At 38.7% G+C, this 21,320-nt stretch overlaps 1 protein-coding gene and 1 non-coding gene across 3 annotated transcripts in view; both read left to right on the plus strand.

The window, feature by feature from the left end:
• clmpb (CXADR like membrane protein b) overlaps positions 1-2,692 on the plus strand; it is an 85,596-nt gene extending 82,904 nt beyond the window's left edge. For both annotated transcript variants that reach the window (XM_053623578.1, XM_053623577.1), the window contains exon 7: positions 263-2,692. In XM_053623578.1, coding sequence (XP_053479553.1) covers positions 263-575 — 313 coding nt within the window. In that variant the 3' untranslated portion in view covers positions 576-2,692. The remainder of the gene's footprint in view (positions 1-262) is intronic.
• A 6,546-nt stretch (positions 2,693-9,238) lies between these two features.
• On the plus strand, positions 9,239-9,311 carry trnam-cau (transfer RNA methionine (anticodon CAU)). Its single transcript has one exon. It is a non-coding gene; the product is annotated as a tRNA-Met (tRNA).
• Positions 9,312-21,320: the final 12,009 nt, after the last annotated feature.

Genomic DNA, 21,320 nt, shown 5'->3' on the forward strand with positions numbered 1-21,320 from the left:
ATAGTGACCTATGCTGTGTTTATTTTCCACAGTCTTAATAAGTATGAATGCACTTAATTAGCTTGTCATAATTTTGAGTTCCAGGTTAGCTTTCACTTGTCCAGTGGACTAGCTAATGAACTTATGATTTGTCCGCCCCGCCTTAAAGTGTATCACCATGACACCTGTGTGGAAAAGTTTCCTTGCCTGAGCCTGTTACACCAGCTGTATCACTGTTACATTCTTAACATGTGACTGTAATCTGTGTCGTTTGTTCATATAGGGAGGATGCGGAGGCTCCCAAAGCCAAGCTTGTTAAACCCAACTCGCTGTCATCCTCTCGCTCGGGCAGCTCTCGCTCCGGTGCCTCGTCCACCCAGTCCATGGTGCACAGCACCGCTCCGCGTAGCCAGCGACCCCGGCCCCCGGCCATCTGCGCCCTCAAGGAGAACGGTCAACCCCCTGAGTTCCTGCAGTCCTCCCCAGAACCGCCCACCACCCCCAAATTCAGGCTGCCTAATCCACCGGTGGGCCTAGCCGTGCCCACCATGGGGGTCCTGATGCCACCGCAGAGCAAAGCCTTTCAGACTGTGTAGGGGAAAGAAAAAGATCCAGCAACATCCCTGGACAGGAAACACACATTGACTCGTCCAACCACAGATATGTCAGCTAATGCAACTACCGTGTAAAAAAAAAACAAAAAAAAAAAAACAAGCATATGAAGAAGAGTTAATACTATAAAAATGAAATCTAAACGAATGCATACATGAAAAATTTTAAGTGCTTGCCCGCTGCTGAACACAGACAAAAACATATCCCTGTCACTCCCTATTGCTCTTTCTCTGTCTCTTCATCTTGCGCTCTCTGCCTGTCTGAAGATTCCTTATGTTATTTTTATCATTTCATTGTTTCTTTTTTTTTTACTTTGGAGGCATATTGAGCGACGAGGTGGAAAGATTTGCCCCAAGTGACGCTTTATTTATTTATTGAAAGTGAATGGGCAGAGAAAGCCAGGGTAAACTGAGGTTATGAAAAACCAGGGATGACGGGACAAGTGAAAAGAAAGAAAACAACAGACGACGCTCGTCTCGTAGAAACGACTGGAAGGATCGTCACTCGGATGAGAGAAGAGACTCGATCAAAATCCTGCTCATTCCCAGAATGCAGTGCAGGCAGATGGATATTCGAAATGGCACCTTTTGACGTTAGAAGCATTTCCAGTGACCACACGTACAATCCAGCACGTAAAGCCGTGGATCTCACATACTGTACATTAACGAAAAGGATGATGAGATTTGGTCATAATATTAGGCATTTATTCAGTTACAGCTCACTATTTACATGTTTAACTAACAACACTGTGGGACAAATTCACCTATTTCACTTGTAGTGTATGTATGGTGTCCTGCGATGGACTGGCATCCCATCCACGGGCCTCGCTCCCAGGCTCTCGATCCACCATGACCCTGACCAGGATACTGAATATCGATGAATGAATGATTTTTTTTTTATACATCTTTACACATACGCAACCTCATTGTTTTGCAGGTTTACACATGTGGACGATGTTAGCCACAATTGCTATCCACAGGTGTCCTGTACTCATGCTCACGCCACACTTTTTTTTTTTTTTTTTACTCTCATTGCTTTATTTAGCATTATTTACAAAGTTACCGTTATGGGAAATCTGGAAAATCTGAGTGGAATATTCCTGAATGTTTGTTTAACCAATGTAGCCATTCCTTGTACGTATTTTATTTCCTTCCTAGAATATCCAACGGTACTATTCTAGCACTTGTGGCACAAATAACTGAATATAACCTCACTGTTGTGGATAAGAGACCGCAGTGGCAGGAACTTATCTACAGCACCGGTGTGCATCAAGGTTCTCCTTTAGGACCTTTAAAAATGTGCTATAACAGGACAGCTGCCTCTTTGTATCAGCAACTCGTCAGTTTATTTGGACAGCACTGCCACAGGGCCGGTCATTATCCTCATCCCAGAGTCCCTCAGAACCACATAAGGTGCATTTGAACACACAAGTAGCCTATTTTGTGTGCCTTTGAGATTTTCTTTATCGAACCAATGACCCAAAATTCAACCTTTTTGAAACACCGGCCCTGTGCAGGCTGGACGATGAGGACAGGATAACGAGGCTGGACAATAAGGCCGTCATTTTCATCTAGAAATAGTGTACAGTACATACAATGTTTTATATTGTACATATGAATAGATATATACACAATATCCTTTACGTTATTGGGCGGTGGTCAAGATAAAAATGTCATCGATACTGTAAATGAATACTAAAGCATTTTTAAGGACTATTAGGAGATCAGTCTACTCTGGGAGTTAACTACAACTAGTCTCCTTGTTATAAATAGCAGCTTCTCTGCCCTCTCACTGTCTGTACAGACTCATTAAAATCCATATCGATCGTTCATCTGCACATTTCGAATCAGCCTAATTCGGTTTTCCAGTTCCATTAAGTTTGTAGTGCTTTTAACAATAGATATCATCGCAAAGCGGCTCTACAGAAAGGTATCTAATGAGCAAGCCAGAGGCGACAGTGGCAAAAATAAATAAATAAATCCAGATAAGGGTGAAGAAGAAATGTTGAGAGGAAACAGACTCGAAAAGGAACCAGTCCTCTTCTGGGTGACACTGGATAGTGTGATTATAAATCATTTTTACTGAGCAGAACACATTTTGTCCCAGCCAACATTATATATATATATATATATATATATATAATGCCGGAGATATATATATATATATATATATATATATATATATATATATATATATATATATATATATATATATATATATCTCCGGCTCACGCCCTTACTGAAGATTTAAGTGTTTGTGTTATGTTGGATTAAAGCCATTCAAATCAAGGGACCAGTAAGATCTGGTACAGACTATAAGACCTTAATAATAAACATAACTTTGCTAATGGCGGGTTGTGATTTCTAAACACATATCTAAGTATCTAAATATAACATCATGGACATCCCCCCGACATTCAGAACCACTGTTTCAAATCAATCCACCCCTATCTTTAATTTATTGTGCCTATGATCATTCCTGTAGAGCTGTGCGTGGGATCCGGCAGACTGCTCATCTGAACTTGTTTTCATATCTTCCTGTAACCTTTCTCTATAATTATATAACACACGCACGTGACAATCTTACTTTTATACACGTCCGCACATTCGGCCGAACAACATCTATCTCTCTCGCGCACACAAACGAGTGTACTCGCTTCCAATTGAAGCGAGTGCTCGCAGGGCGATGTTGCTGGGTGCAATGGCTTCACTAAGATTGATGGATGTGCTGTCAGCAGGGTGGAGGATGAAGGATGGAGCTGAGCCAGCAGGGAACACGGGCAAGGCGCTGCGTGGCTTTAACCCCACTCTACTACACCACGTCCACATATCAAATCGCTCCACATGACAAAGTGTGTGTTTCTCGCAATCACCGATGTCCCGCACTGTGTGCCCAGCTCATCATCCATTTCTGGCACCATTTGCAGTACGAATGTGTGCATGTGTGTGTACGCTGTCTCCGCAACATCACTTGGACCCGAGGAAACGAAAACAAGCTGCATAGCCTCCAGCCGTTCTTCTCGTCGGATTCTCTGGGTCTCAGGTGGCATTTCAGGGCAGTTTATGAGCCTCTGTGCCTAGCGATGCCACATTTTCCCACTCTCCCGCTCATTCTAGCATCAGTAGATGTCGTGCAAAATCCAAAAAGGCTCGAGTGGTCTTTAAAATCGTATTTGACACCGTTGTGTGATGGTGCCAGTGGGGTTTTGAAAAGACACTCAACAGTGCTGTTTTAAGAAAGGGAGGTGATTGCATGCAAAGTGTAGAATCCCAACACTAGTGCTAATTAGTAGCGTACAACATTAACATTAACATTAACGCTGTCCTAACTAGGCCATGATTACAGCTATGTCTGTGAGTCTGTCACTTTTGAAACTTTCTGACTAACCCTTGACGACTCACTGATGGTTTCTGAGTCATTTCGGATCAAAGCACCTTTTAAATGGAGGAATCTAAACTTACATGCGCTGCGGCTTGGGAAAACGCTTCACATTGGCAAATGACAAAAGGAGGAAATTGCGTTTCAAGATTTCATTCCAATTCCACTAAAAGATGCTCTGCCTTCCTCTACATTTATAACCTAATATACAAGGTGTCGCAAAAGTCTCCATACATAGAGTGCTATGTACACCAGAACCACGTCGGTTGTGTTCGTCAGTGGATGTTCGTGGACGTTCACTTCCTGGTCTGCTCGCAACTCTTCCAGTCTTTTTGAATTTGTTAATAAGTTGGGCAACAGTGTCGTGTGTGTGATGTGCTCGCCATGTTTCCCCGTTAAAGTCCATCGCAACCTTACGACAGTTTCCCGATCCAGCCTTGAGGATGATTTCAATACGTTCTTCTTTTGTCAAAGACGTTCTTAAAGGCTGTCTCAAAAAACTATATATAATATAAACTAAGCATGACCATTTTTGGAAGACATTTTGCTAAAAAGAGTTCATTTCCCCTACTGTATGTACGGATACTTTTGGAACACCCTGTATATATGGGAAAACAAAATGCAATTTGCCCAAATTGTAAAGAATTCTATGTTTACGATGTGAAATGAGTTCTCGCTTTGATTCTGAGCGTCGTCCGCAAAAGTCTGCCTCATCACCTGAAGTAATAGTCACTCGCCGGGTTTCAACACGAGCCCCATCGTCGTCTCCTCACTCGACTGATCGCTGTTCACGCTAACATCGGTGAGGAAATCATCGCTGCTTCATCTCTTTAATTATTATTATTTTTTATCAGCTCATTGAAACATTTGAAAAGTTTCTCCGCTGTCGTCTGTACAGAGCGTGTAAGCGCTCTTCTCTGTTTTGATGATGATGATGATGATGATGTGATCGCAGGAGCATGGCAGACATTTTGACTATCCGATCACACACTGAACTGATTAGGATTACGTCCGTTTCCAACAACATGATCAAACTGTGAGAAAAATCACACTTCTTTTAAGCGTATATTAAACTGACTGCTTACACAACACGACCTTAACAGGAAGACGCCAAGGCGCAATTAGAAAGTAAAATCATTAGCGATATCTGACGCGTTTTCCCAGACCATCACGCGTTTAGCGGTAAATTTAATGCGGGTGGTAATGGGTTTGATAAGTAAATAAAAATTCGTTCCCCTGATCTGTACAAGGCGGTGGAACTTTATACTGTAATACCAAGAAAAATAAACAGAAACACTGTCTATTAAAGGAAGATGAAGGAACTGTTTTGAGCAGATACTGGGTTTGCTTTGCTTTGGTGTTTCCCCCATAGTCCACCGAGTCGTCACGCAGACTCGTCTGTCTCTCAGAGTTCCTTCGATTCAGTTTCAGACTTTACAGAAATCTGTCCAGACTGTAATGGAGGGAAAGTAGATGTCGTTCAAATTCCCCCACTTTTCTCAGCTGTAGCTTTATTCTTGTTTTTTTTTCTTTTTTTTCTTCTCTCTCCAGACCGGTACATTTTGTTTTAAAGGCGTTCTCCATTCTTGTAAATATAGCCGTCACGAGTTTAAAAATGTATATTTTTACGGAATCTAAGATATTACTACTTTGTTTGCAAATAAAATATTCAACAAGTTATTTAGCCTCTTGTGTCGTTTGAATGTGTTTATCTCTCATATTCTAAATAGCTGATGATCACTTGATAAAACTTCACCTGGGACCAGAACCTTTGATGAAACATACAAGGCGCAACACCTATTCAATCATCCTGCACCGAGGAAGCAATCTTTTTCCCCCCTGTCAGTTTGATTCGGATATTGTGTCGACACTTTGTGAGTAAAATCATCAGACGGTGACAACATTAAGGCATTTCTGCTTCACTTGATTCAAATTACCTTCCCATTGTGACACATCGTTCGGCTCGTTCTCCCGCCTGTTTAAGCGTGTCTTCGAAGTACTCTCCTTGTTTTGTTTTATTGCACCGGTGAAACATTCAGTGTAATTTAGAGGAGAGGAAAATGAGTTTATTCAAACTGCACAGGCACAGCAAAGAGCTCGTATAAAAATGAAAAATAAAAAAGAACCGTTTGCTCATGATATGATTCAAATTATTGCTGTATGACAACACCGTCAGACCAGATGGTGCTGTGAAATGAAATTGGACACGCTTAGAATAATAATGATTAATGCAATAAATGTGAATACGAGTTTTTCTTTGCGTAATATTTCATATTACGAGTGTTGTTTTAAGCTGCACTGATGTGATAAGTCATTACGTCTTAGAAATGTGCTGTCTAAAGGTCCAACTATTACACAATAGTGCCTCCTTTTGTACATAGGAGTAAATGCCGGTTTAAAGACTTAACCCAAACATATTTTATTCAATTTTTGAATTAGGCTTGTATGAAACATGCAGTATACCTGGATAGAAACGTGGAAATAAATACAAATTCACTAACGGATCAGAAATGAACGTGTAGATTTCAATGTCAAAATATCTAAATAATTGATAAGTTTTATGGAAGGAGTCTCCAGTGTCAGGTTAAGGCTGTACCTATAGGTTTTCCACCACGGGAAAGTCTTCCGTACACAGGATGTTGTGCTTTGTGGTTTCTCAGTACATAATAAATAAATAAATACATACATACATACATAGTCAGGGAAGAACTGTTTAGCTACTGTTAGTTCCTGTTATACGTGATAACAGGAACGAAGTTGTACCACGACATTAAATGTAACTATAAACGGATAAAAAATACAACATGCTATTCTTTAATAAATAATAACAATTGTAATTAAGCACAAAGGGGCTTAGTGGTTAGCACGTTCGCTTCACACCTCCAGGTTTTGGGGATCGATTCCCACTGCTGCCCTGTGTGGGAGGAGTTTGCATGTTCTCTCTGCAGCGGGGGTTTCCTCCGCGTACTCCGGTTTCCTCCCCCAGTCCAATGACATGCATGGTAGGTTGATTGGCGTGTCCAAAGTGTACGTAGGGTATGTGATTGTGTTCTGCAATGGATTGGCACCCTGTCCAGGGTGTAACCCCGCCTTGTGTCCCATGCTCCCTGGGTTCCCCGTGACCCTGTAGGATAAGCGGTATAGTAAATGGATGGATGGATGGATGGATAATTGTAATCATCGGTGAATTTCTATGATAGAAAAGGAATAAAACACTTCAAGATGTGCTGTTATTGGAAAATAATCAACTGTGGGCTGGTTACAGTAACTTGACTCACGTTGGTCCACATCACACCACCCTGTCACTGATTATTTTCCTACATCAACACACCTCCAAGTGTTTTATTCTGTCCTTAATCCTTAGAGAATCAAGAAAACAAACAACACCGCCCCTTAATGATGGTTACCCAGCTTGTTTTTATCAACACGCAATAAAATATACGGTGTTCACTGTTATGCTGTCGTACTGTATATCCTAAAATATCCTGAAAACATATTATTAAACTGCTAATTAAAGCAAAAATTATTTATACTGTTTGCATCATGTCAATGTCCGAACACATCGAACTCATCTACAGCCTCTGAAATCAGTCAGGAAGAACAAAATAAACGTTCAAATGATCATTTACATATTTCATCATTCTGAAATATCATGATACTGATTGACAAACAAGACATGTTTAAGTGCATAACCCTGACATTCCCTTCCTTTCTCAAATGAAGATACAATGTGCACTTTTGTAGTCTGTTTTCTTCTAGTTCCCATGATGCATTGGGACGAAATGAGAGTTGCACTGTGACCCACATGCAAAGCGCATTTCACTGTCTGAAGAGCAGACTCATTACGACACAGTTCATAAAAGCCAAGAGGAGAGGTTGATGGCGTGCTATTTTTAACGTCTTCTACACAGAAGAAAAATGTAGAGCTTAGTATTACAACATGAAGCTGTTAAGACTCTTCAATAGTGCTGTGGTTTAACGTGCTGCTACTGTATAAGAGAGTAAAAGACTGATTTTTTGTTTGTTTTTTGTTTATTTTCAGTGTGATGTTTCAGTGTTTCAAGTTTCAGTACAGGTTCCAGTACAGATCTGGGCTGTGTCAAGCCAAAAGTCCAGGGGGTGGAACGTGTTTCCGATTGGTTTTGGTAGAGAAGTGTGTTGTTTTGTGTTGTACCACGTTGTGTGGTTTAGGGTGAGGGTTAAGTTTCGTACAATGGTGCTTGAAAGAATGTTCTATATTTCTGCATAAATATGACCTAAAACATCATCAGATTTCCCACACCGTCTTTAAAATAGATTTTAAAAAAAAAGAACCCAATTAAACAAATGAGACAAAAGTATTATACTTGGTCGTTTATTTATTGAGGAAAATGATCCAATGTTACATATCTGTGTGTGGCAAAAGTATGTGAACCTTTGCTTTCAGTATCTGGTGTAGCTAAACATTTGCGGTAGCTGTTGATCAGTCCTGCACATCGGCTTGGAGGAATTTTAGCCCGTTACCATTTAGCCATGGTTTTCCACACATGAGCTGCTTGCTTCAGGTCCTTCCACAACAGAAACAGAGAAAATTCACATACTTTTCAAGCACCACTGGAGATAGAATTGGATCAGCTCCACCCCCTGGACTGCTGAATCTTTCCCCTGGAAATCCATGATTAACATTTGAACTAATTTACATAGAGAGAGATTTTAAATGTTGGGATTTGTATTGAGAGCTCTTTACTTTACAAAAATCTGAAACCCTAGGGGGTGTGAAAAAAATTACCCCTAGGAAAATAATCAACAACCGTATGGTGTGATTTGGCCCAACACAAACCAGAGTTACTGTTACCCACCCGGAAGTTTATTTATTTCCTAGGCTTCCCTGCAGTACCACAACTGACCACTGGGGGCGGGTTTGATTCTCCACCAGGAGGCAAGCTAGTTAAATTCAGAGTGTGAGTGAGTGTGTGTGTCTGCGTCTCTGCTCGGCTGTTTGCTCAATATATAGTTATAAATAGTAATATATTTTATCCACAATATGTCTATGTAGCGTTGTGCTGTGTGTTATGCTCGGAGTGAGCAGCAGACTGAAAGGTACAACATGATGCCTCTGATGTTCTCTGTTTTATTAATTATGCGACATTTACAGTCCCGTTTTCTGAAAATAACACCATTCAAAATCCCTCTCTCTTAAAAAAAACTAAACAAGAATCATAATACTAGGCCAATATTAAAACGCCAATTAGAAGCTATGTAAGTCGACTACGTCATCCTGTTGCACGCCGCCTCGTTAGCGCAGTAGGTAGCGCGTCAGTCTCATAATCTGAAGGTCGTGAGTTCGATCCTCACACGGGGCAACGTGCTTTATTATTATTATTTTTTTCTCTCCTTTCAAACGTCATACATGTTTCCATTTTTATTCTGTCTTTACAGTCTGCTAAGTGTTTGCACTTCTGCATCCCTTCTGTCAATGCTCTATGTAATATAATGCCTGTGGTGTTACTGTATATGTTTTCTGTAGTTCTGAAATGAGATCTTTATTGTATTACCTGTGTGTGTATATATATATATATATATATATTTCTATTTCAACATTCCACCAAATAAAAAGACAGCTGGTTTTCAGAATGATGTATTGTAGTGCTTCTGAGCCCTGCCAAGAGAATCGATTTGCTCGGGTAATCTTATCATGTCCGCATTGAGAGCGTACAATTGCATTTTCAGCTCGGCTATTGATTGAGAACAGTGGCCTACACGTGTACACATGAGCTGTTTTTTTTGTTGTTTGTTTGTTTGTTTGTTTTAAAAATCATCTTTTCAAAGCGCACACTATGAGATACCGATTTTTCTTGAGAGTGCGGCATTAGACCTGATCATCCATACTAATTTTCAGTATAGATCTGTTTAATGGAGGAAGTCAGAGAGTGTGGTTGTTCTTTCCTGAGAAAATGTCGATTTCATACCTCAGCGTGGTGCACATGGTGTACTCGTAGTTTCTGTGATGAAATTTTCAAGGCACATTACTTTTTAAATGTACTCTCAAGTGTGAACAGAAAATAGTTTACAGATGATGGCGGGAAAAAAAAAAGAAAAAAGAAGACATTAAAGAAAGAAAGCAATTAGCCACTAATAGTTATGCCCTGGACCATTTAAAAATCATGGATTGTTGGCACAGTTCAAAGACTGCTGTTACTTTTGCATTTGAATTAGAAGTGCAGGGTATTTTTGGCCCCCTTTTTCTCTCCCTGCATAGCACTGATTGCGTTCACGCTCAGAGGTTTGTGAAAACTCAGCTCCTCAAAAATGCTGTATTCAGGACTTCTGTGCTGCTGTGTACAATGTGCACTTCTTAATCAATCAGACCCGGACACTACTACTGTCTGAAAAAGTATACCTGAGAAACAATTTGTGGTTTCTCAAATCATCACAGTAGTGAAAATCATTCATTCATTCATTCATCTTGATTAACTTACAGGGGCACGGTGGATCCAGAGTCTATCCCAGGAACTCCCGGGTATGAGGCAGGAATACGCTCTGATTTTTAGTAGATAGGAGGAAACCCAAGGAGAACATGCAAAACTCCGGACAGATAGTAATCCGTGTTCCAGTTCATCCCACTGGTGTTCAGTAGGGTTGGGGTCAGGGATCAGTACAGGACGCTCCAGTTCTTCCACTCCAACTTTGGCAAAGCATGTCTTTACTGAGCTCGTTTTGTACAGTACACCGGGGCATTTTTATATCACATGTTTGGGTCTCTTAGTTCCAGTGAAAGCGAAACTGTAATGCTACAACATACTAAGTTATTCTGTACTAGTGTGTGCTTCCAAGTTTGTGGCAAAAGTTTGGGGAAGAACTTACCTAGCATTATACTCAATTATATAACTCAATTATAGCAGCTACACTAACTTGTGCACACGGTTTTATATCAGGGCATGATATACTTATACTATACTTTATCGTGCAAAATATTAGTATTTTTTTGGGATGTTACAAGCTGCGGAAGTGAAGTGATTAATGTGATAATTATTTCTTAACTAGGACTATTCATCCAGCAATATTTCGGCAATACACTAGACTCCTATTACATGTTTATTTTAAGGCTTGTCTTATTCATCTTCTCATTCATATATCATCATATTAGTCTTTTTTTTTTTTAATTGTTTATATCTGCTTTTATGTTACTTTGTATGTCGTAACATCGAAGGGGGAAAAAAACACGATATGTTATTTCCTTCTTCAGTCCATGTTTTCAATCCATGATTTTTTTTTTTTTTTCAGGTTTAAAAAAATGAAGTTGATTGGTCAAAGGCAGAGGTTATTTAAAAAATTAGACTTGTACATGTCTACTCAAAAAAATAATAATCTGGCAAACTCGAATTAGGGCTGTATGATATGATGATCCTTATCATAGGATGAGGGAAAAAATGCCTATTAGATAGATATTATATATATTAGTTATATAAGTATATCATCTATATCACCAATGTCGCAAAAGCCACGTTTCGGCAGCTGGTTTACGTCACTGAAGCGCTATTAGCGGTGTGCTGTAACAGAAACAAAAACAATCATGGAAGCATCAGCATACAATAACTACAAGATGATGTACTTGTACCTAAAAAGGGAGGTACTTTTGTCATTTGGGTATAACAATGAAAATGGTCATTGTTAGGTATGCCGCAGACCAGTAATGAATGCATAACGTAGTATCGTGATTTATATCGTGATACAGGATCTTGTCTGTATCGCCCAGCCCTACCTAGGTTGCCTGAAAGAAGTACACATGGATAATTTGCATCTGAATGGGGCACCAAGAAAACTGACTTTGTAAGTAACCAACCTCTGAATACAAGGAGCTTTCCCTGTTTAAATACTGACAAAACTTTCCAAACCAGTTCACAGACTTTCAATACAACCCCTAGTCCAAAATACATTAGAAGCCATTATTTGTCACATATACAGCACATTACACATATACAGTGAAATTCTTTCTTCGCATATCTCAGCTTTTCAGGAAGCTGGGGTCGGAGCGTACGTCATCCATGATGGAGAAAAGAATAAGGGCCTTACTCAAGGGCCCGAAAGTGTCAGCTTGGCATTCACCTTCTAATCAGTAACCCACTGAGCCACCACTGGTCAGATTTGGTGATTTTGTTTTTAGAGTGTGTTGTGATGTTTTATTCTCTATGCCTGAATGAACCTTCATCACGTCTCTGATCATTTATGGTTAATTACGTGTGCATTACGTGTGCAGTGTCTTATTTTTGTTGAATAAAATGTCCAGAGAGAGATTCTTTGCTGTAAGAAAAATAATCGATTTTTTTTTAAAGAATAATTTAAAAGGGAAAAAGGATTGGTTGAAGGGCACTTGGAATGCTGCTGCTGAAGGCAATGTGTCTGTGGCTCATTTCTAATCTGCGTAACCAGTAATCGCTAAACCGTTTAGCTGCTGCGCTGGCTAAAATGGAGGAAGTCTTTAGAAGTCATTATTCCAGCCTCATTTATCTTCATGACCCTTTTTCCAGGAAAGTGCCTGCAAGTTCATCACTAATATACAGGTGCATCTCAAAAAATTACAACACCGTGGAAAAGTTTTATTTATTTATTTTTCCATTTTTGTCCGTAATTTAAAATGAAAACAGTTATAATGTTTTGGAATGACGTAAGGGTGACTAAACAATGTCAGGACTTTAATTTTAGGCTTAATTATCCTGTTAAAGGATAATCATGACTATGAAAATGCCATATTTGAGCATCAAATTGTTTAAGGAAACTATTTTCTGGAATGCTACTACTGAACTGTGGGCACTGAGCAATAAAAGTGTTCTTAGTTGTGCGAACCTTAGAAAATGTGCACTCTGTTCTTGATCATTTCTTACCTGGCTGTAACTCTTTGTCTCCTGTCACTGTGACCCCTTCAGTGACTCTAACTGTTTCTCCACCCTTGATCTTCCTGTCCTTAATAAAACACAAAACGTTGTATATCCATCTATAAAAAAAAAAGCAAGCATGTCTTTGAATGTTGTATCTTGTGTGTGTGTGTGTGTGTGTGTGTGTGTGTATGTGTGTGTGTGTGCGCACTGGGTTACAGACAGAAATGTTATTTGTGTAGGTTAAACTGAGGAAAAGTGAATGCCACTGCCAAATTTCACAATGCCACAAATGTAAACAACATTATGAAATTGTTAGCCGTCACCTCGATATTATTAGCCACTAGCCAGGATGACGGTTAGCTAGCTAAAGGCAAAAACTATCAACTTTGTCATCATAAATGACACATTTCTTGAATACAGTCAGTCAACTAAAAAGTCAATCGCTTCAGTTTGTACAGTACGAGTAAGCAGACTCGATTTTTTAAACCGGATGATTATGAACTACCGCTAGCTAATCTGAGATGTCAAATTTCCTCAGACATTGCGGAGCAGACATCGAACGCATAGATGCAGCCTGCATGCTAGCAGACCGGTAAAAAAAAAAAAAAACAAACATAGAAAATATACCTTCTATAAAACGAGTCTGGACGTTTTGCGAAACGCTGACTGATCTGTTTGCAGCCTCCGGCTAAAAACTCGGATCAAATTGCCTATTAGTCTGTTTTTTTCCTTCTTCTTAATGACGTGTCCCGCATTTTTGGGTTACTTTCATTTTTAATTTTTGAAAATAAAACAATAGGTTTTGATAGTTTGATAGTTGGTAGTTTTAGGGCGGGGGCAAGATGACAAACACGCCTCCTTAAAAAGGGTTTACAACCGCCCCCTTGATTCAGAGGAAAATTTGTTTTTGTCTGTTTTCATTTATATCTATGTATTTGATAATGAGTCTTTATTAGTCATGTATACATTACAGCACAGTGAAATTCTTTTCTTCACATATCCCAGCATGTCAGGAAGCTGGGGTCAGAGCACAGGGTCAGCCATGATGGAGCAGAGAGGGTTAAGGGCCTTGCCGAAGGGCCCAACAGTGGCAGCCTGGCAGTGCTAGGGCTTGAACCCCCACTCTTTTACTCAGTAACCCAGAGCCTTAACCACCACACCACCACTGTTCCCAGTTCTGTGAATGTGGTTCATTTTGTAGATTTGAATTATGAATGAACACAATATTGTGTGGTATCGTGATACTTCAGCTGGTACGGTATCATAAGTTATGTTTATGATATCGTAACAAACCTAGTGTATAATATTATATTCGCTACAGTTTTCTACATATCTATAGTTGTTTATTTGAGCTTCTTTTAATTCTCTTCTACTGACATGTTGTTTTTTGGATTATCTGCTTGTAACTCTGGAATTTCCCACCTGGGATTAATAAAGTGTTATCAATCCTGTACTCTTGTATGTTAGTGGGATTGACACGTTTGTCCAGACTACTCGGCTGCCTGTTGCTTTGTTTATATTCGTTTGTGTCGTTAATTACTCCTAATGGTTAGTTAAAATGCACACACAGTTCGCTATTCAGGGAGATCAAACTCCGTGCAGAACTTTTGTAGTATAAAAAGGTTAAACAAGGCAACATGATTAATATTTATAAGACTGTATTTCACGCCCACAAATGTATTCCCTTAGAATCATTGCTTTTTCTGCTGAGGTATCAGATGCAAACCGAGACTGAAGACAAGTGCACTTTTGGATGTGAATACATTTTCTCATGTAGGCTATATGTTATTTATTGAGCTGAGTCAGACATTTTTGTTCAATAATATGTTTGTGTATTGTATTTGAAACCATTTAATCTAATGTTATTTAGAGATTCAGTGCCTTTCCAGAATTATTGGCACCCTTCAGCTAAATGATTATATAAATTGAGTTTTATACACATTTTGAAATAGGTATTAACACTGTAGATGAGTTTGTTTGTTTGTTTGTTTGTTTGTTTTATCTGTAGGCTTAACAGCTTTACCCTCCAGGTTCATTAGGATCTTAGAGCTGCCACTCTACCCTTTTTATTTTATGTGCAGCACAAAATCATTTTGCATTTCAGCACGTACACATTATATCAAATACGACCGTCATGTGACAGAAATAGATGTTCACCGTTCCTATCTTTCCACATACAGTTACAGTAATATTTATCTCATGTGTCCTCAGAACTCCTGCACTGAACATCATCAGCCACATGGAGGCATCGGAGGAGTGCTGAGCAAAGCATGGACGTGGTAAAGACAGAAAAAGTGCAACGTGTAGGTGTGGAAGAGATCAAGGAATAACATAAATAATATTCTCTTCATTACTCGGCTATGAATGTGTCATTTAAGTAGATCATCTCGGTACCATGAGGAGAGGCAGGGGAAGGTGCAGGAGGTAAGGGTGTAAAGGTAAAAGGTCAAAATGGAGCACCAGCCACTTTGACTTCCCTTTGTTACAGCAGAGGTATATAACAAAACCACTTTATTGAATTGCCAGGGTGGTGTGTTGGGGCTGAGACTAAACAGAATTAAGTTTTTTTAATTGACAGTTAAGGCTCTGGGTTACTGATCGGAAGGTCGAGGGTTCAAGCCCCAGCTCTGCCAAGCAGCCACTGTTGGGCCCTCGAGCAAGGCCCTTAACTCTCCAGGGGCGCCGTATCATGCCTGACCCTGACCTCTGACCCCAACCTCCTAACATGCTGGGATATGCAAAGAAAAATAATTTTACTGTGCTGTAAAGTATATGTGACTCATTAATTACTGTTACCATTTACCTCAATTTTACTAAAGAATGACACTGTACATTTTATTCATTTATAGGTATAGTTACTGTTGCAGAATGTCCATAAAACAAGTTAGTTCCTCTTATAACTTGCGTTATAGCAGCTATAAACAGTCGTTCCCTCACTAGTCTCTCTTTATAGTTAAAAAAAAAAGTCCCTAAGTAAACTTATAATTTATTACAAGAGGTACTGTAACTGATTCGAACAAGCACATTCATATAATCCGTGCAGCCAGAGAATATAAATAAATGCTGTCATAGAAAATAAATCAACAACTTTTGACCAATCAGAATGAAGCATTCAACTGCGCTGTGGTATAAGGCATATTATATTCATTATATTTCGAGAAATGTTCATCACAAATGATATCAAGGGATTTACTTTCTTTTTAAAAAAAAAAAAAAAAACGCTAGCAACTTTTTCAGAGCATGAAAAAATAACAATGAAAATGTTTGAATTATTTTTATTTCTATTAACATCCACAAATTGGGGTGAGATATAGTTAGGGTGGAATATTTCGGTGGAATATAGCTATAGCTCAAAATTCAAACATGTACAGTCCTTTCTTTCTGTGTTCCATCCAGAGCCAAACCTCCAAAACCTCACCTCATGTAATTTTACTAGGAACAAGAATGACTGAGGCGGAAAATCATCGCCAATTCACACTGAAAGTGGTTCTGATGCGATATTAATAGTCTGTATGAATCATGTCGCATGGAAAAGATATGCATCCATTTTCAGCACTTGCAGTAATCACAGAATGATGGATGATTTGGAAGATTGCGGTTGGTTCACTGAGCCTGTTAGACAAGAATGTGACCCTGTAGGCTAATTGTTTATTATATAATGACAGCTACAGCCGGTACAAACCCTAACCGCATGTATGGATTAATACACGATTGCGATTGGCCATGCTATTACAGGAAAAGTATCCATGCTGGGTGGTATGATATGGCCCGGCAAAGCCTATTAAAGCATGACGTGTTTTATTCTTCTTATACCACAGCAACATGTCATGCTTTTTTTTTTTTTATCCTATCACTTAAGATACCATAGCTGGTTTGAGCTGACATGAGGGCTATGGTAACTACTCCGTACAACTGTGGTGAGCAGAAAAGCATCTCAAAAATGCACAAAACATCAAAACTTGAGTTAGGTGGGCTAGAACAAGAAAGAACCGTATCCGGTCAGCCAAGAAGAGGGATCTGAGGCTATAGTGGTCACTGAAACTGGACAGCTGTCTGTATAAGACTGGATAAACATCACCCGTTTGTTTGTTTTTAATATTCAACTGTCCAGATTTCCGTTCTACCAGAATGTGAGGAGAATTTTTGACTTCGCTTACCCCACCTCATGATATCTATGCACAAGTTTCTTTGCGATGGATATGGATGGAGTATGAGTCTATTATCGGTTTATACATCCAACAAATATAGATTATATCACCTGGCTCTTATTAAATATCTGTACTTATAGAAATGGATGTTACATGGACACCAAAATCAATATACAAAATATAATTTCCCAGAGCTGAGGAAATAGATATGTGTGTGTTTTTTTCATGTCAGTGTCTCAGATGCTATAGAGTAGATTTTACAAAATATAGAGTCAGTAGATTAAGCTTGACGTAAAAAGCCTTAGTTACCTGGTAAGCCTCCCTGGTAAGTTTTTGTCTTGTCCTTTTGTAAATTTTTGAGGGACATCCTGTTCATTTACATTTACATGTATTCATTTAGCAGACGCTTTTATACAAAGCAACTTACAAATGAGGAAACACAAGCAAAGCGATATCCTGCATCTCTTTATCATCTCTCATCATAAAATTTAGGATGACTTTTTTCACTGGTTATATTTATTCAAAGCCAAATAGAACAGATGAGCTCGTTCTTGATCTGTACAGATTCCTCTTTTTTTATTCTTTCTAACGAAGACGTTTTATTCTTCTACGTATCTCATTACCAAAAACATCTCCGTTAGCTCATCACTGCCAATAAAGTCACTCCAAGAAGGAGTTCAATGTAATACTTCAGTAAACAGTTAATGCTGTGGTTTGACTGCCATGATTAAGAAGATATTGAAATCTATGACTGTCAGAGTAATTATTCTCCTGCCGTAATGACTTACAACGGGAAGGTTTAATAAATGGCTGTGTTTATCCTATCAGTATAATAACAGTGAACCATGTGCCTTTATTAAGTTAGGATATATTGCACAGTTGTGGACAGTTCAAAACATTATCACTACAGTTGTGCCCTATTGGGGAGACGTTTACATAGAAGGACAGCAGGACAGTAGTACTAGTCAGCTTGTTCCTAGCTAGAGTTGTTTAAGAAAGTAGCAGGATTTACACAATATTGAAATGACATTATAAATCTTTAAAATAAATAAATAAATAAAAGTTTAACCAATAGTCACATATATCTTCAGTAATAAAACATATACACACACATATTCACACCTAGGGGTAATAATTTACAGCAGCCAAGCCATTTACTGCCATGTTTTGAGAGGGGAAAAAACCCGAGAACACTAAAAGAAGCCCTAAAAAAGAATTTATTCGGTAAAACAAAAGGATTGTTAGGATTATTTATATTTATAACTAGCAATGCTCTTTCAAGAGGCTCTGGAATTACTCCGAAGTAACTGCCATCTGTACGTTTCTATAAGCATAAGCATTTCTCTTCGTAATCTCAACCGTTTTCCAGCAATATTTGCATTTGTTATTAATCCCTTAAAGTCGCAGTTAATCATCACATTAATCGTTAAGCGCTGTGAAAGTAAAAGGAAAGCTGTGTGCTTAAACGCCCACCAGTCCTGCTAGTTTTAGTGGTTAATGTTTAGTGGTGGTGATGAAGAGGAGGACAGGGGAAGTGTATAAACAGTGTGGGAAAGATGATTGGTTATTTGCAGAGGAGCTGGCAACGGGGGTTAAGCACACACTCAATGTCGAACATGAAAGCAATTTTTATCCTTAAAAAATGGTTGAAACTAAAAACTCTGTATGGTTGATAATGATTTCATGCCAATTTCTTCTTTATTGTATTTATTATCACGTGTGATTGTATTACAATGAGCTGACGGTTTTGCATAAGTGACCTTTACAAATTTGAATGAAAATCCAATCAGAGGATGAAGATCAACAGTGTGCTAAACAGCGATGGCCGGTATAAATGGCTAGATGTTAGTCCTCCCATTTAATATGGTGACAACACGTTAAAAGCATCTGCAGAAGATAAATCTAATGAATTCATCCTCATAAAAAAAAAAAAAAATACAAAACACTCAATTATTTGAGCAACTTTGCCCACAGCACTAATACTAATTACGAATTGTCTGATTATGCGTTTGATATGCAAATACTCGACAGTGGTGAAAACGTAGCCCGTATGAGCTTGTGTTTCTCTGAACAGAGTTTCATTTACAACAGAACAGCTCAAAACATTGAATAATTCAGCCCCCCTTCAAGCTGTACTTCACACAGCATCACAACATTGTCCTACTGCATATCGCACGACGATCCCAAATGTTCTTCTGGGCCGGTGAGAAACAAATAGGGAAAAAGAAAGAAGTTCTCTGTCATTTATTCTGTCTTTGATTACCCTCTCAATAAACCTGCGGTGGTGTAAGATTGAGAATGGTGCTCCGTCTCTTTTTAATACATAATAAAGCCTGGAATAAAATGTCATGTTTGGAGTTTATGGTCTCAGTCTGTGTTGTAATATCCTTATCCAATCTACAGCCCTGTTTAGCACCGGAGTCCTGGCAAAGAAAAAAAGAAAATCTGTTCAAACTGTTCTAGCAGATGAATTGAAATCAAAATCCACATTAAACTCAGGTGTCTAATGAAATGTCCATTGGAATTCCACTCACTCATTTTATTATCATCACCCAACAGTGCAATTCACAAAGTCATGCGAGAGCTTCAGTTAATCAAACATCAGGATGTGGGAAAATGTGATCTCTGTGACTTTGACCGTGATATGCACCACACATCCAGTGAGCATCAGTTCTGCCGGCAGAAACACCTTGTTGTTAAGAGAAGTCTGAGGAGAATGTCCAGAGCTGACAGGAAGACTACGGCAACTCAAATCCATCCATCCATCAATTTTCTATACCTCTTATCCTACACAAGGTCGTGTGGAGCCTGGAGCCACTCCCAAGGCAGGGGACACTCTGGACCGGGTGCCAACATATCACATGGCACAATCGCACACACACTCACACACACACACAAACACACTACAGACAATTTAGAGATGTCAATCAGCCTGTCTTTGGACTGGGGGAGGAAACCGAAAACCCCTGAAGCACGGGGAGAACATGCAAGCTCCGCACACACAGGGCAGAGGAGGGAATTGAACCCCTAGAACCGGAGGTGTGAGCCAAACATGCTAACCACTTAGCCACCATGCCCCCAACTCAAATTCATCTAAACATAAAAAACACTTTTACAGCCGTGGTGAGCAGAAAAGCATCTCCACAAACAGGAACGTGAGGTACCTTTGTACCATCAGCATGAAGGATTTATGATTTTCTATCATAATTAAGTTCATCTTCAAATAAGTTATATCATCATAAGTTTCTATATGTAAAATTGTTCACTATAAATAACATTTGCTTTGGCCACCGTTTGCATTTCGCCCTTTAACAGGCAGCTCAAACGCACGGTTACGCACATTTGCACGGTTACACGCACGGTTACACACATTTATAACTGTAATTTCAATATAATTCATCTCCAACATCTCCATTTAGGATTCATCTCCAACAACTCTATTTAGGATTAAACCTTTGTGAGCTTTTTTTTCATTTATTATTTTTTAATAAATTAAATTATTATTATTAAAATTAAATTATTAAGAAGCGAGGAAACACTTTCTTTCACTTCTTTAATCAGTTCATCTTAATCTCCAATCAACTTTCCAATTATTTACCTCCTAATTGGATGGAATGAAAGCCTGCAGGCAAAACAATTAAAGACCTATGGTTGAATTGTTTATTTTTTATGTATTTTTTCTTTTAATTAATGGTTTTAAGTTTAGCTTCAGGAAACACCAGGACACCAGGTCTCTCTCTCTCTCTCTCTCTCTCTCTCTCTCTCTCTCTCTCTGGCATTCCACCTTGCAATGAAAACAAGTGAGTATAAATAATATTCTCATTATCCACATGCAGGTGTAAACACTCACTTATTACCTCATTCTCCGCAACACATCCTTTCAATCACAGACAGTGCTTCATCATGTCCTCACTAATGTCCACAAAGTATAATTAGTATTGCTCTACCATAACATGTAGTTATTGTTTTTATTGTTGTTGTTGTTGTTGTTGTTTTTACAACAGAACAACTTATCTATATATCAACTTTAAGTCATTAAATGGTTAAACGATTAACGTGTTTTAGTTGGGATTATAGGTATATTAAGCTATGTTTTGATTCGAGATAAAGAAAATATCTGTTGTTCTTTTGTCATGTTCATTTAATATAATGGTTACTTTGTCTATAAAGTATTAAAGGCTTCTAATATTGTGAAATACCTGCAACATAAAGTGATAATCAGGTTTTGATGACCATTTATTCAAAAGTATTGCTTTGTAAAAGTAAACTGCTTTGGTAAAATAATAATAATAATAATAATAATAATAATAATAATAATAATAATAATAAGTAAATAAATTACTTAAAG

Source organism: Ictalurus furcatus, chromosome 4 (assembly GCF_023375685.1).
Source record: "Ictalurus furcatus strain D&B chromosome 4, Billie_1.0, whole genome shotgun sequence".
NCBI lineage: Eukaryota > Metazoa > Chordata > Actinopteri > Siluriformes > Ictaluridae > Ictalurus > Ictalurus furcatus.